General features: G+C 38.9%; 1 protein-coding gene across 1 annotated transcript in view; it reads left to right on the top strand.

Annotated features, from left to right (window-relative positions):
- The first annotated feature begins 1,146 nt into the window (after positions 1–1,146).
- si:ch211-202p1.5 (uncharacterized protein LOC103909337 homolog) overlaps positions 1,147–24,424 on the top strand; it is a 38,073-nt gene continuing 14,795 nt past the window's right edge. Inside the window, exon 1 of the mRNA XM_067572963.1 lies at positions 1,147–3,582. Within this exon, the coding sequence (XP_067429064.1) occupies positions 3,522–3,582 (61 nt within the window). The 5' untranslated portion in view covers positions 1,147–3,521. The remainder of the gene's footprint in view (positions 3,583–24,424) is intronic.

The raw sequence follows: 24,424 nt of genomic DNA, 5'->3' as shown, positions 1-24,424 counted from the left end.
CTGTGCCTCTTCCGTTCGTGGTGGTGAAACCCTCACTTCCTCTTGCTATTTCCATTTCAAGACACCACACTCATTTCAGAAGACTTCACAAGATCTGGTGGAGCAATTATCAGGGAAACCCAACCAAAAGGCTGTTTCTGGAGCACGCCATAGAATCTGCATCCCAGATGTTTGGATTGTCCTTGTTAATATCTTTATGAATTTGGTTTACCGCAACAGCCTCTCTGTGGTTAGAATGGCAGAAAGACAGCGATTGAGCTTCCCCTAAACTGGGCCCAAAAAAAAAGATAAAAAGGCAGAAACAGGGGGTCCACCTTTTCTTTTGTGGTTGTCATTTTCCTGCTCGGTGTACAGTATTTTATTTCAGATGACCTCAGAATAGTCTCTTAAAGACTGCAGGCAGCTCCTCAGCAATTCAATCCAAAACAAATATGCTGAGAGTATTGTCTGCCAAAGTAGTAGAGAGGTTGAAAACAGCACGCTTTGGGGGCTAAAACGATAAATAGTGGAGAGAAATATTATTAGATTAGATTTGGGCTGAAAGACATATTAGAAATATGTCTTGCAGCCCAAGGATGTGAATCTGACCTAACTCTTCACGTTTCTGTATTCAATTAACGGATTGTATTTTTGTTTTGTCTCTCACAGATGGGTGAAATGCTGCCGCAGCATGAGACAGGGACATGCACGTGCTTACACACACACACACACACACACACACATAAAGTGTACACATAAAGAAATCTTCATACAGGCAGGGTGTGAAATATGGGGGGGCCTAATGAACGTATACATAATATTCTAAAAAGTATTCCTATAATTTGTATATTTGGACTCGCATCTCTGTGTATGGAAATAATTCTTGTGTGTGCCTTGTAAGCCAGTATGGGCTGAGCGTCTTGTTGTAAAATAGGGCCCTCAGTTACTTTTAATGACATGTTTTGACAAACACTAATATATCCAGATCATGAGAGCCAGGGAGTTGCAACATGCACTGCCTCTGGTGATTGTACCAACTGAAATGTAGTTCGGTGAGGCATTCCCAAACTTTTCCATGCTAAGGACCCTCAAATAGCTAGAACAGAAAGCTTTCGGTGTGTGTAACCCTGTGCTAATGTCAATGACAATAAGTGGTAGAGTGTTTTTGGTCTGTGACCTGGGAGATGATGAAAATTAATGGCACTTAATTTTATTGTAGGCTACTTTAAAGGATAGCCTGCATGCACCCTTGTAAGAATGCAGAACAAAAAATTATTTTGGTTTGATGAAAATGAGAAGTTGGACTGATTATGGGCTAGTTTTATTTCCGAAGCTTGCAAAATTAGGCAAACTGGACTGAATAATACATGCATACAATATGAGTCAAGTATGAAAACATACAGAATATACTATTCATGTTTTCCTATAATTTGTGTATTTGGTCTCACATCCATGTACATGGAAATTGATAGTCTGCCTTGTAAAGCCTTGTTTGTGCATCTATTGATGCAAGACACTACATTGATATCAGAATACAGTCACTCATCTGAGTAGATTTTTGTTGTTGGACATAATTTAGTCCCAGTAAATGTTAATATATTTTAGGACTATTTAGTTGGACATATTTTCAAGTATAACTATATGATGGTCAATTTGAGAATTTATCAACAGTCATGTAAAAGTCATTTAAAAATCTGCAGGGAAGTCTAGTTGCAGCCGTGCCAGCAGTACAAGGAGCAGAAATGTATTTTTGTAAATCAATGATAACAAAAAAAATATAATATCATCTCTGTTTGACATTATAATCAGGTGTGAGGTCTCCTGTAGGTTTAATCTTGGGGTTAAGGCAAAGATTAGCTTAATAAACCAATGTTTAGGTTGCGGTTTTGCTAGCTTATTCAAAAAGTGACGAGACGACCCAGTGTGAGCGGACGAGAATGCACATCAGGCACACAACACTCTGTGTGACGCAGGACGTAAGGCAACGCTCCGGGTGAAATAACAAGTTTTTAGGGAGTCCCAGCTAACTTTGGTTAGCTAACTTTTAGCTAGCTTGCAACTTTGCCACAACACTAGCTTTGTTGAGCAGGCACAGATAAATCTTTATCACTGCCTATTAAGTCTTCATTGCTTTATTTATTTAGTCTTTATTTTTTTTTATTTATTTATTTTTTGTGTGTGTTGTAATTTGAGGCTCTCTGTTCTTTGTTTTGATAGCCAGTGCATGTGAGTCCTTCCGTGTCCAACACGGTGGCCGGTGGACTTTCTCAGATTACAGCTAAACACTAAAATATGTTTCTTAAAATATTTGAGGCAAGAAATAGGCAATGCAGTCACATAATCTTGATCCATATTTGATCAGCACTGCCTTGTTTGACTGTTTGATCTAAGTTTTGTGAGCTTTTCCAACTTAATTGAGTAAACAACGCACACATTTGTTTTGGCCTGACATGCTGGTGCTGAATGAGGCTGAATGTCATATATTGCACCTTTAAACACAGCATCCCGTTTGTTTCTTATCCGTGTTGTAAGAGTGATATCAGTGTTCTCAATATTGATGGCTAGCATTCTCAGTAAACTTGCTCGCCATATGCTAACTGATGCACTGATGCAAACAGGATACACAACAGGGACTTTTAGTTCCAGGTTTAGTTCCTGAGATTAGTTTCTCTGGTTCCAAAGTACCTGGAACTTTTGGTTGAAAAGGGGCTAAAGTGTCTCCTGTGGTTGTTGAACTCAACTGAGTTTATCATTTTTAACCTCACAGTTATTGGTGTGGTCAATGATTCACTTGTGCTATAGCAATATTTTCTACAGCAGCAGGATAATGCTCACTTTGTTGCTCCACATGGGCGCTCATGGACGAAAATATGTACATACAAAACAGACAGGGCTGCTCCATATGTGTGGTGGAGAGCTCCAGAAGGAAGAAGAGGAGGGAGAGACTTAAGATTACAAGGAGAATAGAAAGAACAGAAAGACTCACTGAGACAAAAAAGAGTGAGACCACAGAGAGCAGGCATGACATGGGTCAACCAAGGGTGGAGGAGGTTTTGATTAATGACATTCAAACTGTGGAGGTGTCTCACTGCAGATCCAGCCTCCCCTGTGAATCCTCCTCCTCCTCCTCCTCCTCCTCCTCCTGCTCTCCATCTGTTATGATACAGCTCAATACAACCACTCACACTATTCTCCCTCCGTATGGGAACTGCAGCAGCCTCGGAGCCCCTCAGGATACAGCTCAACACCCTGAACCTGGGTTTAGTTTAGCGCTGCACCTGGGTGGCAACAGATTCCAACATTTACCTGACTGGATCAAGCGGACATTTTTTTGGTGCAAACTTTAGGAGCTTTTTTTCATTTGTTTTAAAAGGAAGCCTTTTTCTCTGTTTCGTGTGTGAGTGGTGTTGTAAATATCTTTGGGCTGTTCTCTGCTTTTTTTTTTTATGACTGGAAGAAAAGGAGCTGCTGTGAGGAATTTTACGTGAAGACTGAGGTGCTTTCGGCAGATTTCTCACCTGGACGCTGAGGAAGCAGGCAGGATGGACTTCACTTACTTTTGGTTCCTCACCACAACTCTGATGTTGATCCACCAGCATCAAGGTAAACCCATCTTCAATATCTGTTTCTACAGATCCTGTTAAGTTCGAAATTGGGAAGAGAAACATTAAGAGCATGCTCCTGAATTTAGTTGCTACAGACTCAATTTTACATTTAATTGCACTGAAATCATCTTATTTGAATGTTGACATTGTTTTTATTACCTGTGTTGATTTTAAAGCTTGTAAAATTTTGTTCAAAAAACATATTTCTGACAAATAATGGTACAATATACATACTATTTAACATGTAGTAAGTATTTTGGTTGAGAAAATCTTTTAAAGCACACATATAGTACATTGTGTTTTGGAATATAACTTTTATTTTCTATACACTTTAGAGACATATTTACCATCAGAGATCCTGACTATGGAGCCCCGAAACCAACAAAAGGTTATAAACGAGTCAAAAAGACATAATTTGGTTGGTTGAATAATAAAAATGGAGTGCACAAAGAAATATAATAATAAATAATAATAATACATTCAATTTGTACCACACTTTTCAGTCATATTGAAACTGAAAGTGCTACAGCATTAATAACAGAACACACAACATAAAGAAAATAGTAATTAAGATGAAAAAGCCTTCCTGAATGAATAGAAAGGTTTTTAGGCATTTTTTAAAAGAGACTGGGGTCTGTGCTGCCCTCAGATAGTTAGGAAAGCTTTTCCACAGGTGTGGTGCAGCAGAGCAGAAGGCTTGATCCCCCATGGTGCAGAGCTTAGTGCTGGAGGCCCAGAGGAGCAAGCTGCTGGCAGATCTGAGCGTGTGGGTGGAGGTTTGTGGTATGATTAGTTGGTGTAGGTAGGGAGGCGCACGTCTGTTGATGGATTTGTATGTGAGTACCAGGACTTTGTAGTCAATCATGAAGGAGACAGGGAGCCAGTGCAATGAAAACATAATTGGTGTTTTATGTTTGTGTTTTCGCACTCTCATCAGGATTCTGGCAGCGCTGTTCTGAATGTGCTGGAGCTTCTGGATGCTCGTGCCAGGGATCCCTGTGAAGCGCGCATTGCACTAGTCCAGTCTTGAGGAGATAAAGGCATAAACAAGTTTCTCCCCTTCTGTCAGGGTTAGAGAGGAGCAGAGTTTAGAGACGTTTTTGAGATGGAAGAAAGAGGTTTTGCATAGATGTCTTATATGGTCATCAAAAGTCAGCCAAGGGTCAAACATAATGCCCAGATTAGTGACTGAGGAGGAAAGGGGGATGTCCTGGCCGTCAAATTTGAGATGAGGTATGAGGGATTACTGAATGTGGTGTGGAGGAACTAACTAGAGGAAATTTGTGCTCATCCAGGCCTTAATCTCCTTAAGACCGGTGCTAAGGCATGAGATGGCTGTAGAATGGCTTGGGGCAGTTTTGATGTACAGCTAGGTATCATCAGTAAGGGGTAGCATGTAGAGGGTAAACAGGATGGGGCCGAGAACTGATCCTTGGGGAACACCACAGCTGACAGGGAGTGATCTAGACCTGCATCCTCCCTGTGAGACATAATCAGTCCTACTGGAAAGGTAGGTCTGAACCCCCCAAGTGCAGAGTCTGACAGTCCAATGGTTGTGTCGAGGTGCTCTAAAAGGATAGTGTCAAATGCAGCATACAGGTCAAGGAGAATCAGAAGAGATTCTCATGCATCAGCTGCCATCAACGGGTCATTCATAGCCCTGAGCAGAGCTGTTTCAGTGCTATGTGCTGAACGAAAACCTGACTGAAAATGTTCAAATAGGTTGTTGTGTTTAAGATGGTCCTGATGCTCAGAAGCAACCACCTTCTTCAACACCTTGGACAGGAAAGGGAGGTTGGAGATAGGTCTGTAGCTGGCAAGAACTTCTGGGTCACCCTCATATGAATGATGAGGGGGCGGATTACTGCCGAGATGGAACACTACTAGTTTGAAGGGAGAGGTTGACAGTTTGGGTGATCAGGGTCTGAGAATTGGGATGTATGATTTGAGCAGAGCTGTGGGAATGGGGTCAAGGGCACAAGTACAGGGTCTCATCTTCCTGAGGATTTCCTCAGTGTGGTGCTGTCTGATGCCAGTAAAATGGAGTAGAGGGTCGATGACAGGAGGAGGCAGAGAGGAAGAACTGGACATCAAAGAGCAGATGTTGTTGATCTTTGCTCTGAAAAAGTCAATGAATGACTGTTAACTGAATGTTACATTGCTTTTCTATAGCCTCATTTGGGAAAGATGATTGTGGCTTCAGGAGATGGTTTATGGTGGAAAAAAGATGCTTAGAGTTGTTATTAACTAGATTGGAGTAGAATTGTGACCGAGCATCTTTAAGGGACATTGACTCAGTACTTTGATGTTTATGGAAAGCCAGTTTATTGACAGCAAGCCCAGACCTTTTGAAGTGTCGTTCCAGGACACGTCTAGCTGTCTTTATTTTCTGCAGGTCATGAGTGAACCAGGGAGCAGAGTGTGAGAAATTGACCTCACACATCTTGATAAGGACATGAAGATCAAAGAGATGTATTGTAGAGTGCCACTAGTTCATCCACTGATGCAGAAGCTGGACAGGTGATGTGCTGGAGGTCAATTGTCATGATGGCTGGGTCAATGCTTTTCCAGTTCTGAAAAGGTATTTGACACTTAGGTTAACAGGGGGAGACAGGAATGTCAAATCCATTGAGACCACCTTGTGGTCAGACACACCCAGATCCTAGACCTGTAGGTTATTGATGGGGGCCGACAGGTCAAGTGTGCCCCCTGGTGTGAGCAGAGACATCAACATGCTGCTTCAAGCCAAGGCACTCAATCAGACTCAGGAACTCCATTGCAAAATGACAGGAGGGGTTGTCAACATGTATAAACATATGACCAACAATGTCAATGTTGGTTGACTTGGAGCAAAGTGAGGTGAGGAGGTCATGTATCTCAGGGAGGAAAGACGTTTGGTTTTTGCGGGGGGGGTGGAGACGAGAAGCCTCGTCATGGAGTATGGAAGTTTACATTTTAAAATGAGGCATTCAGTAGGAGAAAGATCAAGCATTGGCAGGGGAGACAGTTTCAGTTCATCCCAGTGTATGATTGCTAAACCACCACCACAGCCAGAGCTGCAGGATTTTTCCATGTCACTCTACCCAGGAGGGCAGGCCTTAGTGAGCACAGAGTAGACTCCTGGTTTATGCTAGCTTTCAGTTAGGTACATGAAATCAAGCCCCTTGTCCAAGATGTGGTCATGTATGAGGAGGGATCTATCAGTGAGAGATTGTGTATTAAACAGTTCCATGGTGGCAGGAGACAGAGCTGAGGATAGAAGTCACTGCAAACTCCCAGTACACTGTGATCCACTCCATATTTTGCATCTCGCCTGGTATAGGATGGTTTCTCAATGTTTCCAACGTTGATGCCCAAGTTTATTTTGCTTCTGTATTCCACATTGAAACCGCGGCACAAGTCTCTATGGATGTAACAAGGTCTGTTTCTTAAAATCCCAAACTCTTGGCAGCGGGTTAAAAACCTCTTGTCGATTGTAATTAGGAAGCTGCATAAACTCCGTAGCTGTGTGGCGGTGTAGGACATCATAATTAAAGCTGTTGCATTGTTTGGGCCGAATGGCAGCGTTGGTAACTGCCACAGTCACAGTTACACAGTGGAGATCATTACAGCAGACATGAGGGGGGCTCCAGTTGAAGAAAAACCCCAGTCACTAGAGTCCGTTATTAACAGCGCAGCTCTCAGTGATTTCCATGCTGATAGAAGGTGCAGGGAAGCCGGTTGGTGCTTTGTGGTACACCTGAGCAGGCACTAAGCTTTGTACTTTTCCTTTAACCTCCAATCAGTTGGCAAAAAAGAGGTAAGTTAGCCTATGAAATTAATTTAAAACTTAATTTATTTTACATTTCTACTTGTCTTCCACTAGCAAATTTTATCTATTTTTGGGTTTGTACTGTAGCGCATTTAATCATTTTTCGATTCCCTAGTTTCCCCACCCAACATCCCCCAGTTTCCTCACTTAATCTCCAATTTTTCTCACGTTAACATGATAAAGAGATGGGTGTGTCCATCTATCTCCAGGGCAAGCACTGGTCCAAGATGGAAGAGTGTGTATGCGTGCGTGTTTTTGAATTTTAATTAGTTAACAAACTGTTTTATTTATCAATGTTTCTGTTTTCTTTTTGATTTATCTCATAACCTTTTATTGACTTTTGTCAGTGTTGTGACTCCATACTTGAGGTGGTTACACATACAAAGTAAAACTGTGGTAAAAATATACTACTGTGAGTGAAGCTTTTATGAAAAATTGACTTAGCACCTCTTAAATGTAAAAATAACAACAAAAATTCAGGAATGCATTTCTGTACATTCCAGGGATTTTAAGGTCTTATCACATATGGGAAATCTGGAATGCGTTTTTTTGATCTCACTGCCAGAGGTTTCACCTGTAGATTCCTGGCCGCACCCATATGAACCCACTGGATAACATGAAGGCATTGTTGGATTACAGGGAGCTTTTTTATGATTTCTCAGCCTTGTCAGATTAAAGTTGGAGTGAAAGGAAAAGTTTTCTTTACTTGCTGCCAAAATGTCACTTGAGTTGAAATCATCTTTCATCATTTACATCTTTGTGCGTCAGGTAAGGCAGCATGTAATCGTCCTTTTTGTGGACAGATGGTTCAGAGAGTTGAGTTGGAGTCGAGGCAAAAAGCCAACCATGAATACCTTCATGTTGCCCCGGGCCATCAAATCCACAGGTCAAAACCTGGATAATGTGGTTTAGATTCTGATTTAGATTCAGATACTGCAGCTGTATGTGTTAAGAAATGTGTGGTAAAACCCTTTTCAATTAAAATGAATCCATTTTGAGTGACAGACGAGTTACGTAACACCCTGGCTGCAATAAAACCTGCATAATCCAACATGAGTTTGGTTGCCACTCCCTTGTTTAGGTGTTCTTCAGATCATAACCGCAGAGAAACTGCAGATTGTTTCTTCAAGAACCCATAATTGCGTGTTTATGAAACTTGATAGTATACTCTCAGCAAAAGGTAGAGCAGAATTTTTTGATTAACTTCACAGTGGCAGCACAATATGTGAGTAAATTACGGTCTCTTGCTTAAAGTGGCACTCTATCATTTTAGTTTTGTAGCTCCATAAAGTTGGGAGACTTGCAAGAGATTAAAAAAGAACCATCGAAATCAGTATCAGAGGACTTAGAGCTCCTAGATTGGTTCCAAAACTCCAACAATCCTTCTTGTATTAGATCCTACGATACAGGTAACATATTTTACATTGTACCAGGGAGTTCGAGTGTTGTGTTGCCTTTGTATGTAGCTGTATTAGAGATTAGTCGCCAACTATTAAATTAAATTACTATATTGATAATCGATTAATCATTTTGTCATTTTTTTTAAGAAACAAATTCCAAATTCTCTGATTCCAGCCTCTTACTGTGTGAATATTTCCTGGTTTCTTTAGTCCTCTGTGACGGTAAACTGAATATCTTCGGGTTGTGGACTGTTGGTCGGGACAAAACAAAACATTTGAGGACGTTATCTTGGGCTTTGGGAAACAGTGATCAACATTTTTCACAATTTTTTGACATGTTATGGACCAAACAACTTATTGATTAATCAAGAAAATAACCATCAGATTAATCAAGAAAACAATCATTATAGCCCAGTTCAGACCTCTAAATATGTCAAATTTTCAAGTATTAAGGTGTTACGCACCTTTCAGACCAGAAGAGTGCAGGATACATTAATATATGTTGGTACTGAGTGAAAGTACAGCAATTTATACTTCATTATACTTCCAAAATATTAGACTTGATGAAGTTGATAAATTATGAAATCAATAAGTGTTTTACTTAATTTTATAAGATAATAATTGTATTTATGCTACCACTGCATTATTTTTCAGTAAATAAAAAACATGTAGCAAATTGTACATTTTTTCAGATGACAGCAGCAGAAATAAGACATTAATTGGAGACAATAAAATTTAAAGCAATTAGTAACACTAACTAGCATTAAAAGTTGCCTAAGTATCAATCAAACTGCAGCAGTGAGTCTCAGCAGGAACAGTATCCACAGGCTAACAAGCTGACAAGCAGACATTGAGCAAGACAGAGTAAGTAAACTTTATTTATGGGGAGGCTTTTGACAAAGACAAAAGGCTCCCCAGGGGGGCGCTGGAGAGTTGAAGGTGAGGCAAAGATGGAAGAATCAAAAATCGTCCTCCTCACGGTCATAACTCAAATCTGAACACACAGACATGAAACAAATACTGATATCTATCAGTGTGACTTACACTTCCCGAGGATATCATTATCTCCTATGTCCTGCGTAAATAAAGCTTCATAAATCCACTTAGACATCAGAGAAAAAAGAGGCTGCAGAACTTGCCTGAGAATCATCACAAATTTTAAGTTTTTTCTTCTGAAATCAGTTCAAGTAGTGAATAATATGAAATGAAAACTTGAAATTTTACAATTTTTTACTTCTTTGCTGTAACAAAACAGCTGTTTCTTGCTAGAAAAACCTGCCTAAAGAAGAGGTTTGTTGCAAGAAAAAAAAAAAAAAAAGGAGGCCAGTAGTGTTCGAGATAAAATCTTGAGGCAGACTGGCACGTCGCCTGAGGAGAGGTGTGTTGCTACTTAGGTTGACCTTGTCATTATGAAATGGTGCTTGTGGTTTGCAGAGTCCTGACCAGCCCTAAATCCACTAATTTCCTCTTGTTCAACTCTGTGTGCTCATTACTGTCACAGGGAACCGCTCATCATGGAGGTGAAACACTGACTTTTTCTCGCAACACTGAGCATTCTGAATTGCAGATCAACTCCATCAAGTTAGACAAACAGTTTTGTGGTCAAGTGTCTGTTAGTGTAAAACCCTCCGAGGAACCTCCAAGACAGGTTGTCTCTGCTGTTGATTTGCTTTCCCGGCTTTGACTTTTTTCAGTGTCCATACATTTACATTTATATCCCTTTTCCACCTACGCTCCATTTCTCTTTCTCCACCACTGTTTTGGTCTTCATCTCTGCTGCCTGTTTTGTGTTCGTCGTGTCACAGCCAGACATCTGAGATCTATTACAGTTTGTTTCAGACAACAGTTTAAATCACAAGACAACACCAGTGTCTTTCGTTAAGCACCTAGGAGACTAAATAAAAACTAATAGCCCTATAACTACAGGAGTGGCTTGACTGAGCTAGTTAAAATGGAAATATATCTTGATGCGATCACTTTTTAAAACCTTGTTTAAACTTCAGAAATATTTAAACTGTGTGTTGTTGAAATTAACCCACCAGCTGATGTCACAATTTGAAAACTTTTCTTCAAATGCTTACCAGTGGTGGCAGAAAAAATGTTTTTCATCAGGGCGGCGCCAGAAGAAAAGTCAGCGTTCTTCCTTAAAACAAAATGGTTTTATTGCCTGAATGTATTATCCAAACATGGCTGACCATTCAGTCCAATGAAAACTTTCCACCCAATGTAAAGGCTCAGAAAGCTTTTCCCACTTTCTACAGTATCATCGGTTCCCACATGACAGTTTTTGTCTCTTTGACTGAACCTGTTCAACTGTGACCTAAAAATGATAACATCCAAAACATCATTGGTGGCTTAAATATGCTTCAAATTATGATGGACGATCATCCAGTAACCAGCTTAGTGACTGTAAAATGGTAAGACGGGTATTTGTAGGGTTTAAAGGCTCGTGACAAAATCAAAATTTAAATTTAAATCAAACTTCGAAAAAAACCCAAAACAACACAAGAGCAAATGTGTAACATCAGCTGCTAACGTTAGCGTACCTAGCAAACTAGCTTACTAGCTAAACCAGGAACTTAGTGTTTCTTCCAAGGCTAACATGTCTTTAGCTAACTTAGACCATATCCACACTGAGCCAGCTAAATTCGTAAATGCATCTTTATTCTCTCCGTTTTGGTACTCCATTCAGACTAAAACAGCAGGCTTTTCTAAAATGGCCCCCAGAGTGTGTAAATGTGAAAACACCAGCTTGGTGTTGAGGTGTGTACAGGGAAGATGGAGCTTTTCTGACAAAATGGATACTGGCAGCTTCACTGGAAAAAGAAGAGGAAGAAGAAGAAACACAGTGACATTTACAACAATGGTGGACGGGTACTCTTTATTCTCTGCTCAAACTGTTATAATCTACTCCTAGTAAGCTATATGAAGCAGGAATAGAATACCAATTCCTCTTCACTGGTTTTCTGTGGTTGACTTGCTCGTCTGTCCTCTGCACATGCACAGTAGGTGTTTTATTGTTCACGGTGGAATTTGCAGAAACAAGCTGAATCTCCTGCAGTGGGTGCATGGCATTTTTGCATGAAAACTGTCTTATAGATAGACTTAGGGGGTAGAGGTGATGTAAAAAACCCAGTTCAGGACTTGAACAGGACTGGTCCTGGATGGTACTGTGTAAGAGTTTGGGGGAACATTAGCAAATTGGATTGGATTTGGGAAAGTTTAGACTCCAGCAACCCCCATCCAATGTTATCAGCTTGTTATGCAATGTTATCTCATTGATCAGTTCTCATCCTCAAAGCCTTTTCTCTTATAAAAGTGAAACATAATGTTTGAAAATGCAAACAATAAATAATAAATCTAACCTTTGTGCTCCTTGACAAAGTACATTTTTCTCATGCAGGCATCCAAACAGAATTATGTTAGAATGAAATAACAGTCTGACCCTACATTTTTCCCAATAGTATTGCACTTCAGGGCTAACTAGCTAACATTCACTACAAGAACAATACTACTCCTTTATTTCCATGCTCTTTTAGCTTTAGCCACAGTCTATTAGCATAATATCATGTATGTAGCCATCAATGTATGTGGACTTTTAGGACCCTTTTGCTAGGTAAAGATGGAGATCATGAACACCTGGGTTTTTAGCCATATCTGACTGTTTGCATTGAATCAGCAAAGTCATTCAGATTCATCCTCTGGGGAAAATGAATTTAATATCAATCCATCTAATAGTTATCAAGTTGGAGCAACCAGAATCTCTATCCCTAAAAAAATATTAATATTATCAGTAGAAGCGCTGATTAAATATTGGTTTCTTCTCGTAAAAGCTCCTAAAATCATGATTCACGTAAAATTAAGAACAGACAGGAAGCATTTTTAGGCACAACGCCAGAAACAAACTTCGTGTTGAATATTTTTTCATTTTTTCAACATCATCTTTGCCTGTGATATATAATATCCAGGATCCAGTCTGTAAAAATGTTATCTTTATGTCAGCAGAGGAGTTGTGCTGACAACCATCCATCACTAATAGCTGTAATGAATTTATATCGCCCTCTTAAAAAGCTGGCGCCATGTTGTTTCTCGTCTAACCCCTCTGAGGGAGAGCGAGTGGTTCACACATGCATCCATGTACGGAACATCTATCCTCATGAGAACAATCATCCACTCAATGCCTTCATTATATATCCTCAAACATAAGTGGTTCCAAATCTTTTTGGCATGTGATTCCTATAAATGAAGCAGTGTCCGATTTCAACCACTTACTCAGGCTTCATATGTCTATAACCTGTAACCACTTTAGTCAAACAACGGGCCTCATGCAAGCTGCGCTGTTATGTAACTAAGTACATTTACTAAAGTACTGTATTCAAGTACAAATTTGAGGTACTTGTACTGTAGAGTATTTTCATTTTAATGCTACTTTGTACCTCTACCCTACTACATTTATCTGCCACTTATAGTTACTTTTGAGATTAAGATTTTACATGAAATAATACACCTTTATGTGAAAGGTGCTATATTAATAAAGTGTATTGATATTATAAAAAAAACTTATGTATTACTTTAAGTACATTCTGCTGATAATACTTCTGTACTTTTACTTAAGTAACATTTTGAATTCAGGGCTTTTACTTGTAATGGAGTATTTTTAAACTAGAGTAATTTCTACTTTTACTTAAAGGATCTCAGTACTTCTTCCACCACTACATGCAAGAACCACTGGTATGAAGAAATGTGCACGTGAGGGATTTAAGACAATCTGTGGCTAAATTTATGAGTTCAGACCTGTTATGACCTGTATGAGTCATGAACACAAGTTTAACTTAGGGCATCCTACTGATGCAGCTGTTAAGCGATGGATAAATTGCTTTGAGCATTACACAAGCTGAACAAAATGACTCGTTTCACTTTGGAATTTGATCCATTTGGTCCGATAACATTTGGAAAGTTGCATGATTAAATTATTTTATCCCCATTTAAGTTAGCAGAGAGCTAACCAGAAGTTAGGCAGCTCAGCCGGTGAAAAAAAGATGCTCTACGGGCAGAGCATGTGCAGTATGCATTCATCCGTCCAGCGCGAGAACGTCAAAGCCGACACCAGATTAAAAACTCTGTATGCTGTGAAATGCAGAGAGATTTATCTGGCGGTGATAGGCTTAATCAGCGTTGTGTGAACTCATTTGGCAAGAGCTTGAATGTAACGGATGTTCATTTACATGTAAAAGTTCAGCACTGCAGGTTTAAATATGACACTGAAATAAATTAAAATGAAATATATAACAAACTTAATGCAAAATGAATATTCTGTTCAGTATCATCATGGCTGCCAGTTTGCTGAGAGGTTTTTTCAATGTGCTGATGTTTAGGTCAGTAGTCGTTGTCAACAGCTGCCTCAGTGTGTTTCTGCAGGTTTCTGTCCAGCTAACAGTGTAACATCACCTACTGTAGGCTGTAATATTCTCTCCTCTAATATCTCTGTGTCACATGACCACCTCTCATATTAGAGCTTTGCTTTAGAAAGACGTTTTCTAGCATCTAACTTCATGTCAAAGGAACTAAAGACAGCCTGTAAAGAGACTCAGATGAGCATATTAACACTTATATCTTCTTTCATCTGAATTTTTCTGGCTGACAGTCAGAAGACACAGTCTGCAGAGATTTTAGTAAGAAAATCAACCTGAAACTGTAAAAGTGAGCGAGACAAAAATAAGATTTTGAAAAACCCCAGTGGAAATAACCCCCTTCTTCTCATACTATAGCCTCTGGTCTAGGCCTGCAATTAACAATTATTTTCATCATCAATCAATCTGTCAAATTGTTTGGGTTATAAAATGTCAGAAAATTGTGAAAAATGATGATCACTCTTTCCCAAAACAGTCCCAAGATGACGTTCTCAAATGTCTTGTTCAGTTTACATCATTGAGGAATAAAGAAACCATGAAATATTTACATTTAAGAGGCTGTAACCAGAGAATTTGGGCAGTTTTTCTTGAAAATTGACTCAAAACAATTAACTAATTATCAAAATAGTTGGTGGTTCGCTGGTGGACCGTTGATGGAGAGGCGAGCGTGTCTCACTTTCTTCAGCAACAATAAATCTTTTCCAGCCTGTCAAGGGAATCCAAGTGGAGATGTTTGGGCTTTAACAGATCCAAATTAGTCTGTGGGTATACATTGGCCATCGTTTCGGCCTCAGCACCTTTATTACCTCCCAAGAATCCCGAATCCACCAAGGCTAGAACAACACAAATGGACATGAAATGTTCGCTCGCGTGTTTAAACCCTCACAACTGTGTTCTTTAACCGCTTACACGACAGCGCTGCATACCTACATTGCCCGTCCATGTGCAAGCTGTGATACATGTGAGGAAGGCCGTTGTAGAGCAATAAGCGTTACTGAATTTCCGGCTTCTACCTGCAGAGCGACTCCTGCCAATCCAAACAGCCAGCACATGTATTAGGCGGCTGATCCGCCTTTATATTGTCAAATATTGTCAAACCCCGTGGAGCCGGGCAGACTCTCTCATAACAGGGCAAGAGATTAAACTTTGGCTTGGCAGTCTTCAAACAATGTAGGAGCCTGAACAGAGAGGGGGTTTTTTTGCCTTTTTTGTTCTGGAGCCCACAGATACAAACTAACTTTTGCACGAACACTTGCACATGTATATAAAGTATGCAAAGGTATACGTGCTTATGGGCATACAAATATATCCCCTTTCCTTTAAATTATGGGTAAAGAAAGCATGCATCGCAATGAGGTGCTGCTCGGAGGATTGAACGAGTGCCAAAAGCAAAACACGTCTCGGAAAAAGTTGTATGTTCACTTCCATAAAGTGAGCTTTGTTGCCTTTAGCAAGGAAACCATAAAAACTTTTAGCTTACAGTCTGATGTCACATTCACTCACATAGAGGGAGAGGTTGGCAAACATCCAGGTTACACTTCTTGTTTTTAGGAAAGCATAATGGCAGCCGCTGAGCCAAAACTCTACATAAGGTGGAGATATTTGTGTAAAATCTTTAATTTTGAGTAAAAAAAACTTGTTCCAATCTGGCCCGAGTTTCCTCCAAATCCTCGCAAGATTTTTTATTTCCTCTTGGCTCCCATTGAACATTAAATCACTTCATCATTTGTTTGAGCACAATGTGGCTTTCTAAACCAAGAGAACATTCTTTATATACATATATATGTGTATGTGTGTGGTTTCTTTCTGGTATCTGTTAATAGACTGTAAAGGTGAAGTTAAAGCTCTGTGGCGTTAACATCTCAGTTCTCTTTATTAATGTTGTCTTTGAAATATTGGCCACGGCGGTGTGGAAACCACGATAAATCTGATGGATTTCAATGTTTACCAGGATTGTTGTCGACGCTATTGGAGCAGATACTGTGGTTTGTCGGTGGCAGATAATAATTGTGTGGTGTTAACGTCTTTTAGTTGGTGTTTTTGTTCAGGAGCAGCATGTTCTCACCACAGTGGGAGTTTAACAAGGATTCAAAAGATTATATTGCCTTGTTCTTCACACTGAGCTCGCACAAAGCGGGAAACGTAACCTTGGAACTGACTTTTCTTCCAGCACCTACATGAGATTCAATTTGTCGCTCTGAGTGGAATATCTCACCTCAACTTTACTACTTGGTGGATCGCCATGAAATTTGGTACAGATTTTCACCTCATCCCACTCCAGCAACACTTAACGTATAAACAATACCTTTAGGATGAGAACATTTTCTTTTTCTTTCTTTCATTATGAGACTGAATCATAAAATGTTCTTTGTAGCACAAATGTAGTACTTCTTTCCTTCTCCATGCACCTTGGAGGTGAAGAAATCTCTGCTCTGCTAAACATCAATACGCCAGCATTGTCACTGTATAGATACATAACATCCAACTAAACATCAGTTTATGTACATTTATGAAAAAATCTCTGTATTTTTTAGTGAAAAATGAGTGAATATATGCACCACATGCTCCTTGAAACGGGCTCAGTCTGTTTCATGGCTGCTCTTGCATTATTCACCTGCACACGCCTGCCTCAGGCACCCACACGTGCAGGTTATAATGAGGTCATCCGTCATTGGACGGGAGTCTTTTAAGTCAAGCTACAGGCCACGGCCTTGTGTTTTTAATTTCTGAAATAATTTGTTCAGTTAATCGCTGCTGCGCGTGTGATGACTGAGGTGAGATGGAGGCAGCTACCTCACCGCCTTCTTACTGGCAGTTATAACAAGTTTCAGTGAGTTAATAGTTAGCTGGTGAACATAAATTAGGTATTAATAACATATTATCAGAAAAAATACGGATGTAACTCATCGTAATGTTGTTTAAATAACAGATGTGGAGAAGTGGAAAGCCAAAAGTAAGACAGAAAAGATAACAAGCGATGATTCATGATATTAAACTACATTGGCGAGGAGTAAAAGTGTTGACAGCTGATGAATATGAAAAGTTCTTTTCACTTTTCACTGTAGACAAACCTGATGGCTGATGATGAGTTGAGTGACCTGTCCATCTGTCAGCTCATAAAACTAGGAGGACATGATGAGTGATACTTCTGTATCAGTATAACGTCATAAATTCTAGATGTCTCAAAGGGAAGAAACTCGAACCACCACACAGCTGGATGCAGAGTTTAAAATCTGTGAGGGATTGTCAGTTTGAGTTTGGTAAACTGTATATATTGTATACTCAGTGTTGGAATGTAACTAAGTACATTTACTCAAGTGCTGTACTTTTGAGGTACTTGTACTTTACTTGAGTATTTCCATGTGATGCTACTTTATTCTTCCACTCCACTACATTTCAGAGGGAAATATTGTACTTTCTGCTCCACTGCGTTTATTTGACAGCTTTAGTTACTTTTCAGATGAAGATTTGACACAATGGATAATATAACAAGCTTTTAAAATATAACACATTGTAAATGTGTTATATTTTAAAAGCAGTGTGTAGTCGGGGTCACATTTCACATGTCCATGAGTTGTTAACAGCTCCACCAAATAGTGATTTTTCTCTCCAAAATTCTCACATGGTTTCATTTCAGTAAATGTTCAAATGATCCAATAGTTCACCAAAAATCAAAGATTACAGAAAAAGTCCAAAAACTGAAAACAGATTTGTGTATCAGAACTTTGTTTTTTCTTCTTTCCTCTCCCATTAATCATCTCACGACTCTTCAGATTTATCTGGTGACCCTTTGGAGGGGCCCCGACCCCTAGGTTGGGAACCACTGGACTAAACTAGCTAACTGTATATAAAGTAGTTGAAACTAGCTCCACCTCCAGCAGCTACAACAGTAACATGCTGCTCTAACACTGATGCTTCACTATTAATAATCTAATGATGTCATATATAATAATATATCAGTCAGAGGGACCAAACCACTACTTTTACTGCAATACTTTAACTTCATCAAGCTCATAATACTTATGTACTTTTACTGTAGTAGGATTTTTCATGCAGGACTTTTACTTGTAATGGAGCATTTTTACATTGCTGTATTGGTGCTTTTACTTAAGTAAAGGATCTGAATACTTCTTCCACCACTGGGTATACTTTTGTACTGTATATTTTTAAATGTATAGTTTATAACTGATTATATACTATATTTATTTAAATACTCAGTTCTGATTGGGTAGTTAAGTAGTTGATTTGTTGAGCAATGTGTTTCCATGCATCATTTTTCTTATTCAACCCCCGATAAAGCTTTACTCTGTTTTATTAGATGTGTTTTTATGCAGATGGAGAAGAATTAAGAGAAAAAACTTTACATCTAATTCAAATCTAATTTGAACTCTTCTGCCTCTGTTTCATGAGGGAATCAATACAAGCGTGATATTTCCTGCACATCAGAGGACATTCGCATAAAGTTGAACCTTTCTCAGCTTCTCCACGTTGTGCCGTTCGGGTCTTTCAGGGTTCAGTTCACAAGAGATCCTGAGTCTGTATGTATCAATGGGATGTGAGAATGTGTGCATGTTTCTCCTACACAAGTCCTTACACTTAAATGACAAGATAATTTTCTCAATTTAAGGGCCCAAATATATTCAGTTAATCATCAAACAGGGAAAAGCAGCAGATCTCAGGAGTTTGGAGTCTGAAACGAAAAAATTTCTGTCATTTTGGCTTGAGAGGCGACTCAGGTGATTGATCGACTGTCAAAATGATTGTCGCTAGAGTGAGAGTGGAGAGAGAGTGGTGATAAAATGTTCTCAGATTGAAACAAATGGAGAATAAATCCTCGATTCCTGCCATTCATGATGACAACCACGCTCTGATATTTGAACCTAATCAAATAAATTTAACATAACGCAACATACTATAAGTCTGAATGCAAATACAGCTCAGAGGATGTTTATGATGTTTTCAATATAAATATTTCAATAACTCAAGATGCCTGGTAGAAGATATTTAGAAAGAGCTATCTCAGAGTCAGAGATCAAAGCTGCAGTCAAGATGTTGGCGTCTGGTAAAGCAGCAGGGGAGGACGGTTATACTGTTAGTTTTATAAATGCTTTCAAGATGCATCGATTCCCTTCCTCACGTTATTATATAACAATATTACAGTCAAGAAGTAAAAGCGACAGAATTGCATGTATACGTTATGAAATAGGGAACTGTGGGCTTGAGAAGTGACTGATCGATCTGTCTCCATGTAATGTTCCCGCTTCATGACTCACTTAACTAATCTACTGGTCATGAACCTTCTGTATTATCTTTGTCTTTTATTTTATTTTATCTTAGTTTTTTTGGTATCCAAGAGTGATTCAAGTCATTTGTCAGTGTCATGATCTTTACCAAAACTATTCATATAACAGATTTTTTTTTGATGTTTCATTTGGTTGAGTTTAAACACAAACCTGACTTTGGTTTGGGAAATATTTCAGTTTGGGTTAAAGGAATCCAGCTGTCTGAAGGAGACAGAATGCAAACCAGAAGTCTGTGGTGTGAATTTTTACACCGAAGTCAAACTACTTACTACTTTCACTTATTCTTCTGAGAGAAAGTAGTAAATAATAATAGTAATAATTTGTACTGCACTTTTCATTCATGGTGAGTCTGAAAGTGCTACAGCAATAAAAACATAAAAGAGTTAAGATGAACAAGCCTTCCTGAATAGAAAGGTTTTTAGGCCTTTTTTAGAAGAGACTAGGGTCTGTGCTGCCCTCAGATGGTCAGGAAAGCTGCTCCACTGGCGTGATGCAGCAGAGCAGAGGGCTCAATCCCCCCATGGTGCAGAGCTTAGTGCTGGGAGCCCAGAGGAGCAAGCTGCTGGCAGATCTGAGGGTTGCAGATGGAGGTTTTTTTTTTTTTTGGTATGATCAGTTCCTGTTGATAGAGAGGCGCCTGTCTGTTGATGGATTTGTATGTGAGTAGCAGGACTTTGTAGTCAATCCTGAAGGAGACAAGGAGCCAATGCAATGAAAACAGAATAGATGTTATGTGTTCTCTCATCAGGATCCTGGCAGCGCTGCTCTGAATGTACTGGAGCTTCTGGATGCTCCTGCCAGGGATCCACGTGAAGCTGCACATTGCAGTAGTTCAGTCTGGAGGATATGCATAAGAGTTACTTGTCAGGGAAAAATAAACTTTAAGTCAATTATTTGTGCACTTCATTCATCAGCGGATGTTTGCTCAGTTGTCATCTTTAGTTAGTTGTCAGTACTTGTGATCTAAGTATTTAACTTCTGTCATGTGATAAAAAGGTGGTCTTGTATAAGAGGAGCTTGAGTTATTTTGTCAAACTATTATTTCCACTGTCAAGAATGAACTTTTTTTGGTGTTTCAACAAATTATGCTGTCATAGAACTAACAGTATTTTCCTAAAATAACATCCGAACTTTGTAATTTCCTTATCAGTTATCGTTAAATGTTGGTATATTATGAAATAGGGGACGAGATAAAAATCTGAAAGTTGAAAATTGCTCCAAAACATTTCAACATCTGAAAGGCGAGAGCATCACTAGATCTTTTTCCCCCCTCAGTCCGAGGATTTGAACCTGCAACCTTTTGCTGCTTGTCTAACCTCACCAGGATATTGCATGAGTGCGTGTTTGTACATGTGTCTGTTTTTTCGGAGGATATGTGATGACCGTGGATGAAAAGCACAACATCTCCCTGCCAAATTGATTTGAACCCGTATCATTCTCCTCAGCAGAAGCACAAAACACTTCAGCTCTGCCCAGTTTGACTTGGCAGCGCGGAAACATGCAAACCATGAGGAGGGCTGTGTTTGCTTTCTGTGTATGCACGCTGCAAGACAAACTCCAGATAAGGAGGCGGTGTGACGCTCCGGTCTTCACCTTTTAAAAGTCTAGCCAATCTGGACAATAACATTTTTGATTTCAAATTGATCTAATACCCCTAAAATATTCATAATCCTCTATATACAAGTGCTAAGCACGGACTCAAGTTGTATAAAACGGACCAGATGTTCTGTAATTATTTTCTTATCTGCTAAAAGAGAACAATTTTATTCTTCTTTGGACCGAAGTGCAGTTTTTCTGACATTCTTGCTTCAACAAACGCCCCATTCATCAGGCCTCATTGTCAGAGTTGTAAAGTGAGTAGAAGTCAATGATGCCTCGTGTCTGGATGTCTTTAAGTGGATAAAAAGTCACTATAAAGGAAACATGTAAGAGCAAGTTATTCTTAATATCAACATCTGAACAAAAACCAGCACACAGCAGTAAAAAAAAAAAAAAAATTATATGAATTTATTACATAAAAATGCACATCTTGACAAAAATAAATACATAAAATATATAAAAAATAAAAATAAAGTATAGAAAAAAGGATATGTTACCGCTTGATTATTGGAAAACTTGTCGGATACGTAACAAAACCTTCAAATGATGAAGTTCTGCGTGAGTGGAAGTCAATGGTGCTTCAAATCTGGAAAGTTTGAAGCTTTAAGTGGGCAAAAGCTTTAAAAAGTAACAAGGTTACAGAACAATCTCGACAAAAACCAACACGTTAGTAAATAAGTAAATAAATATACAAAAACTCAAGATTAAACTCTTTTTTAAATGAGAAATAAAGTAAAATTTGGAGCAGGAAAGAGAAAGGGGGGGGTGAGTTTATACTGCTTGAATGATAAAGTTCTGCTTTTTCATGGCATTATCATGATTTTAAATGTGTATTTTAATTTGGCTCATGTTTTGATGATGATAAACATGCAATTTTATAAAATGCTTAAGTGTCTGGCAATGATAAGAAAGACATAAACTCTGCTGTTTGAAGTCACAGTGAACACAGGTTGGAGCAGAACAGAAGTTACATTCTTCTCGCTCATTATCTCTTTATGATTCAGTCATGATATCTGTCTGGCAGGCAGCAGCGCTGCTGACAGATCTGGATCACGCAGGTGAACAAACTACTTCACACGACAACAGGTGTGTCTCTGCAGGGCAGCACCGCGATGTGACGTGTGCCGATTTTATCCTCTTAACTACAGTCGGAAGTCCAGGTCAAATAATGAAGCTGTAAGCAGCAGTGAAGAAAGTATTCAGATCTTTAACTTAAGGGAGGAGTTCACAATTTATTATATTTATATCTTAAAACAACAGTCAGGAGCCCGAATAAACAGTGAAACATGTTTTTCTTGCTGTAATCATACTGACCATTAGAAGATCCCTTCATGCACTTATAATGTAAGTGATATGATTGATATGACAAGTCAAAGTCATAAATTCAAACTTTCACTTGAGCAAATGTACAAAAGTAGCATAAAAATATACTTAAAGTATAAATCATGCAGAATGGCCCATTTCAGAATGATGTACAGTATATTATTGGATTATAATTATTGATGCATTAGTGTGTACATCACTTTAAAGCTGTGGTTTAGGCTGATTTTAATTACTTAATATATTGCTAGGTAGCTTGTGAATTGAGTTTTATCTGACTCTTACCTATAATAATACATCATCATCTATTTGTTGATCCTATTTTGTATTACTAATCTAAACCTGCAAAGTAGCTTAAGTGTACATCACTATCAAATAGATGTAGTGGAGCAACAGAAACTGAAAACACTCAAGTGCCACTACCTAAAAATTGTGCAGTTGTTAGTCACTTTCCATCTCTGACTGTAAGCAGTGTGATGTTGTTATTAGTGTTGCAACAGGGAGGAGGTCAGGATGAGTCAATAAAGTTTGTCATGTTGATTTGGGAGACTGTTTCATAACGGTGGTTTCCTTCAAACATGACCACAATCTTTTCTGTAAACTTTCCCAAGTGATTTTTTAAATCCAAACAATCCTTTTCTGACTTTAAACCTGCATATAACTGATATTTTGACCACCAGTTTGGTGAATGTAACATTCACTCTCTTTTAGCTCTGTTTTTGCTCTCTACCAACTCCTGAGGGAAATATCTGGCTCTTTAGCTGCTAAATGCTCCACTATGTTCACCAGCTAGTCTACAGCTAACTGTGTCTGTTTGTCATTTGGTGCTGAGCAGGTAGTGTACAGTAGCTTTTTCTCTGAAAACAGCTTCCTGCTGCGGCCGAAAACGACGCTATGAGAGCACTGAGAGTGAACCAAAACAGTAAAGTTGCAGCCGGACAGATAAACAATGTGCTGAAACTAAAGCTACTTAATCTCCAGAAAGAACATTGAAATTGAACAATTCTGCAAAACACTGGATTATATTTGATGAAACTAAACTAAAGTATGGTTAAAGCAGCTGAATGGATATTTTCCATAACTTTATTTACAATTTTCTATAACATTTTGCCTCGTCTGTGCCTCTGTATCTGTAGTTTAGTATCACTTAGAGTAATGTTGACTGTCTGATGGTAAATATGAAAGAGTTACCTTTCAGAAGAGATCACGATCATGACAGTAATCCATAGTAAACATTTTATTTCAGGTATGTCGTTTATAGACTTGTGGTTAATTATCTGATTTATGTTGCACACTTTTTGCATTCCTTTTCTTTTACTAAGTAAAAAACATGTATTAGCTTGTGATTGAGTAAGGTACACATTGTTACACTGATGTCAGAGCAGGAAAGGCTGCAGCATGAGCGTTTTGGACTAATAGCAGCTTCTCTGGAGACTTTACATAAAAAACCAAGCTTAAATATTTGATGCACAAAATAACACTTCTTCTCACCATAAATGGTACAAGTCTGTTCTTTATATTGCTACATATAAATCATGTAAATTCCTCTTGAGACACTCAAACGTTCCTCTGTGTGCACTGAGAGCAGGATCAAAGTCTGTCTGTGGGCTTTATGGGCTCTGTGTGTGTGTGTGTGTGTGTGTGTGTGAGAGAGAGAGAGAGAGAGAGAGAGAAAGAAAGAACCAGATATACATGACAGTATAAGTTTGTACAGTTCGGAGGCAGAGCGCTGTACCATCGACTGTCAACGTCTGAGAGGCGTCTATGTACAGATAAAATTAATTGTTGCTCAATTTAACAGTTTTAAAGCCAAATGATGTTATACAAGTATCCAGTTGACATTAAAGTCCAACTGAAACTGAAGTTTTTCTACTACAGCAACATATCTGGTCTGTAAATCACTTCCTGTGTTCTCCTGAATCTGAAACTTATATTTTAAATTCTTTGGTTTCCTGATGGAGCCCCCTAGTTTTACATTATTCCGATCAAATATTGT

This window comes from Thunnus thynnus, chromosome 18 (assembly GCF_963924715.1).
Source record: "Thunnus thynnus chromosome 18, fThuThy2.1, whole genome shotgun sequence".
NCBI classification, from domain to species: domain Eukaryota; kingdom Metazoa; phylum Chordata; class Actinopteri; order Scombriformes; family Scombridae; genus Thunnus; species Thunnus thynnus.
Note: the sequence above shows the minus strand (reverse complement) of the source record. Positions and strands in the feature narration are given on the sequence as shown.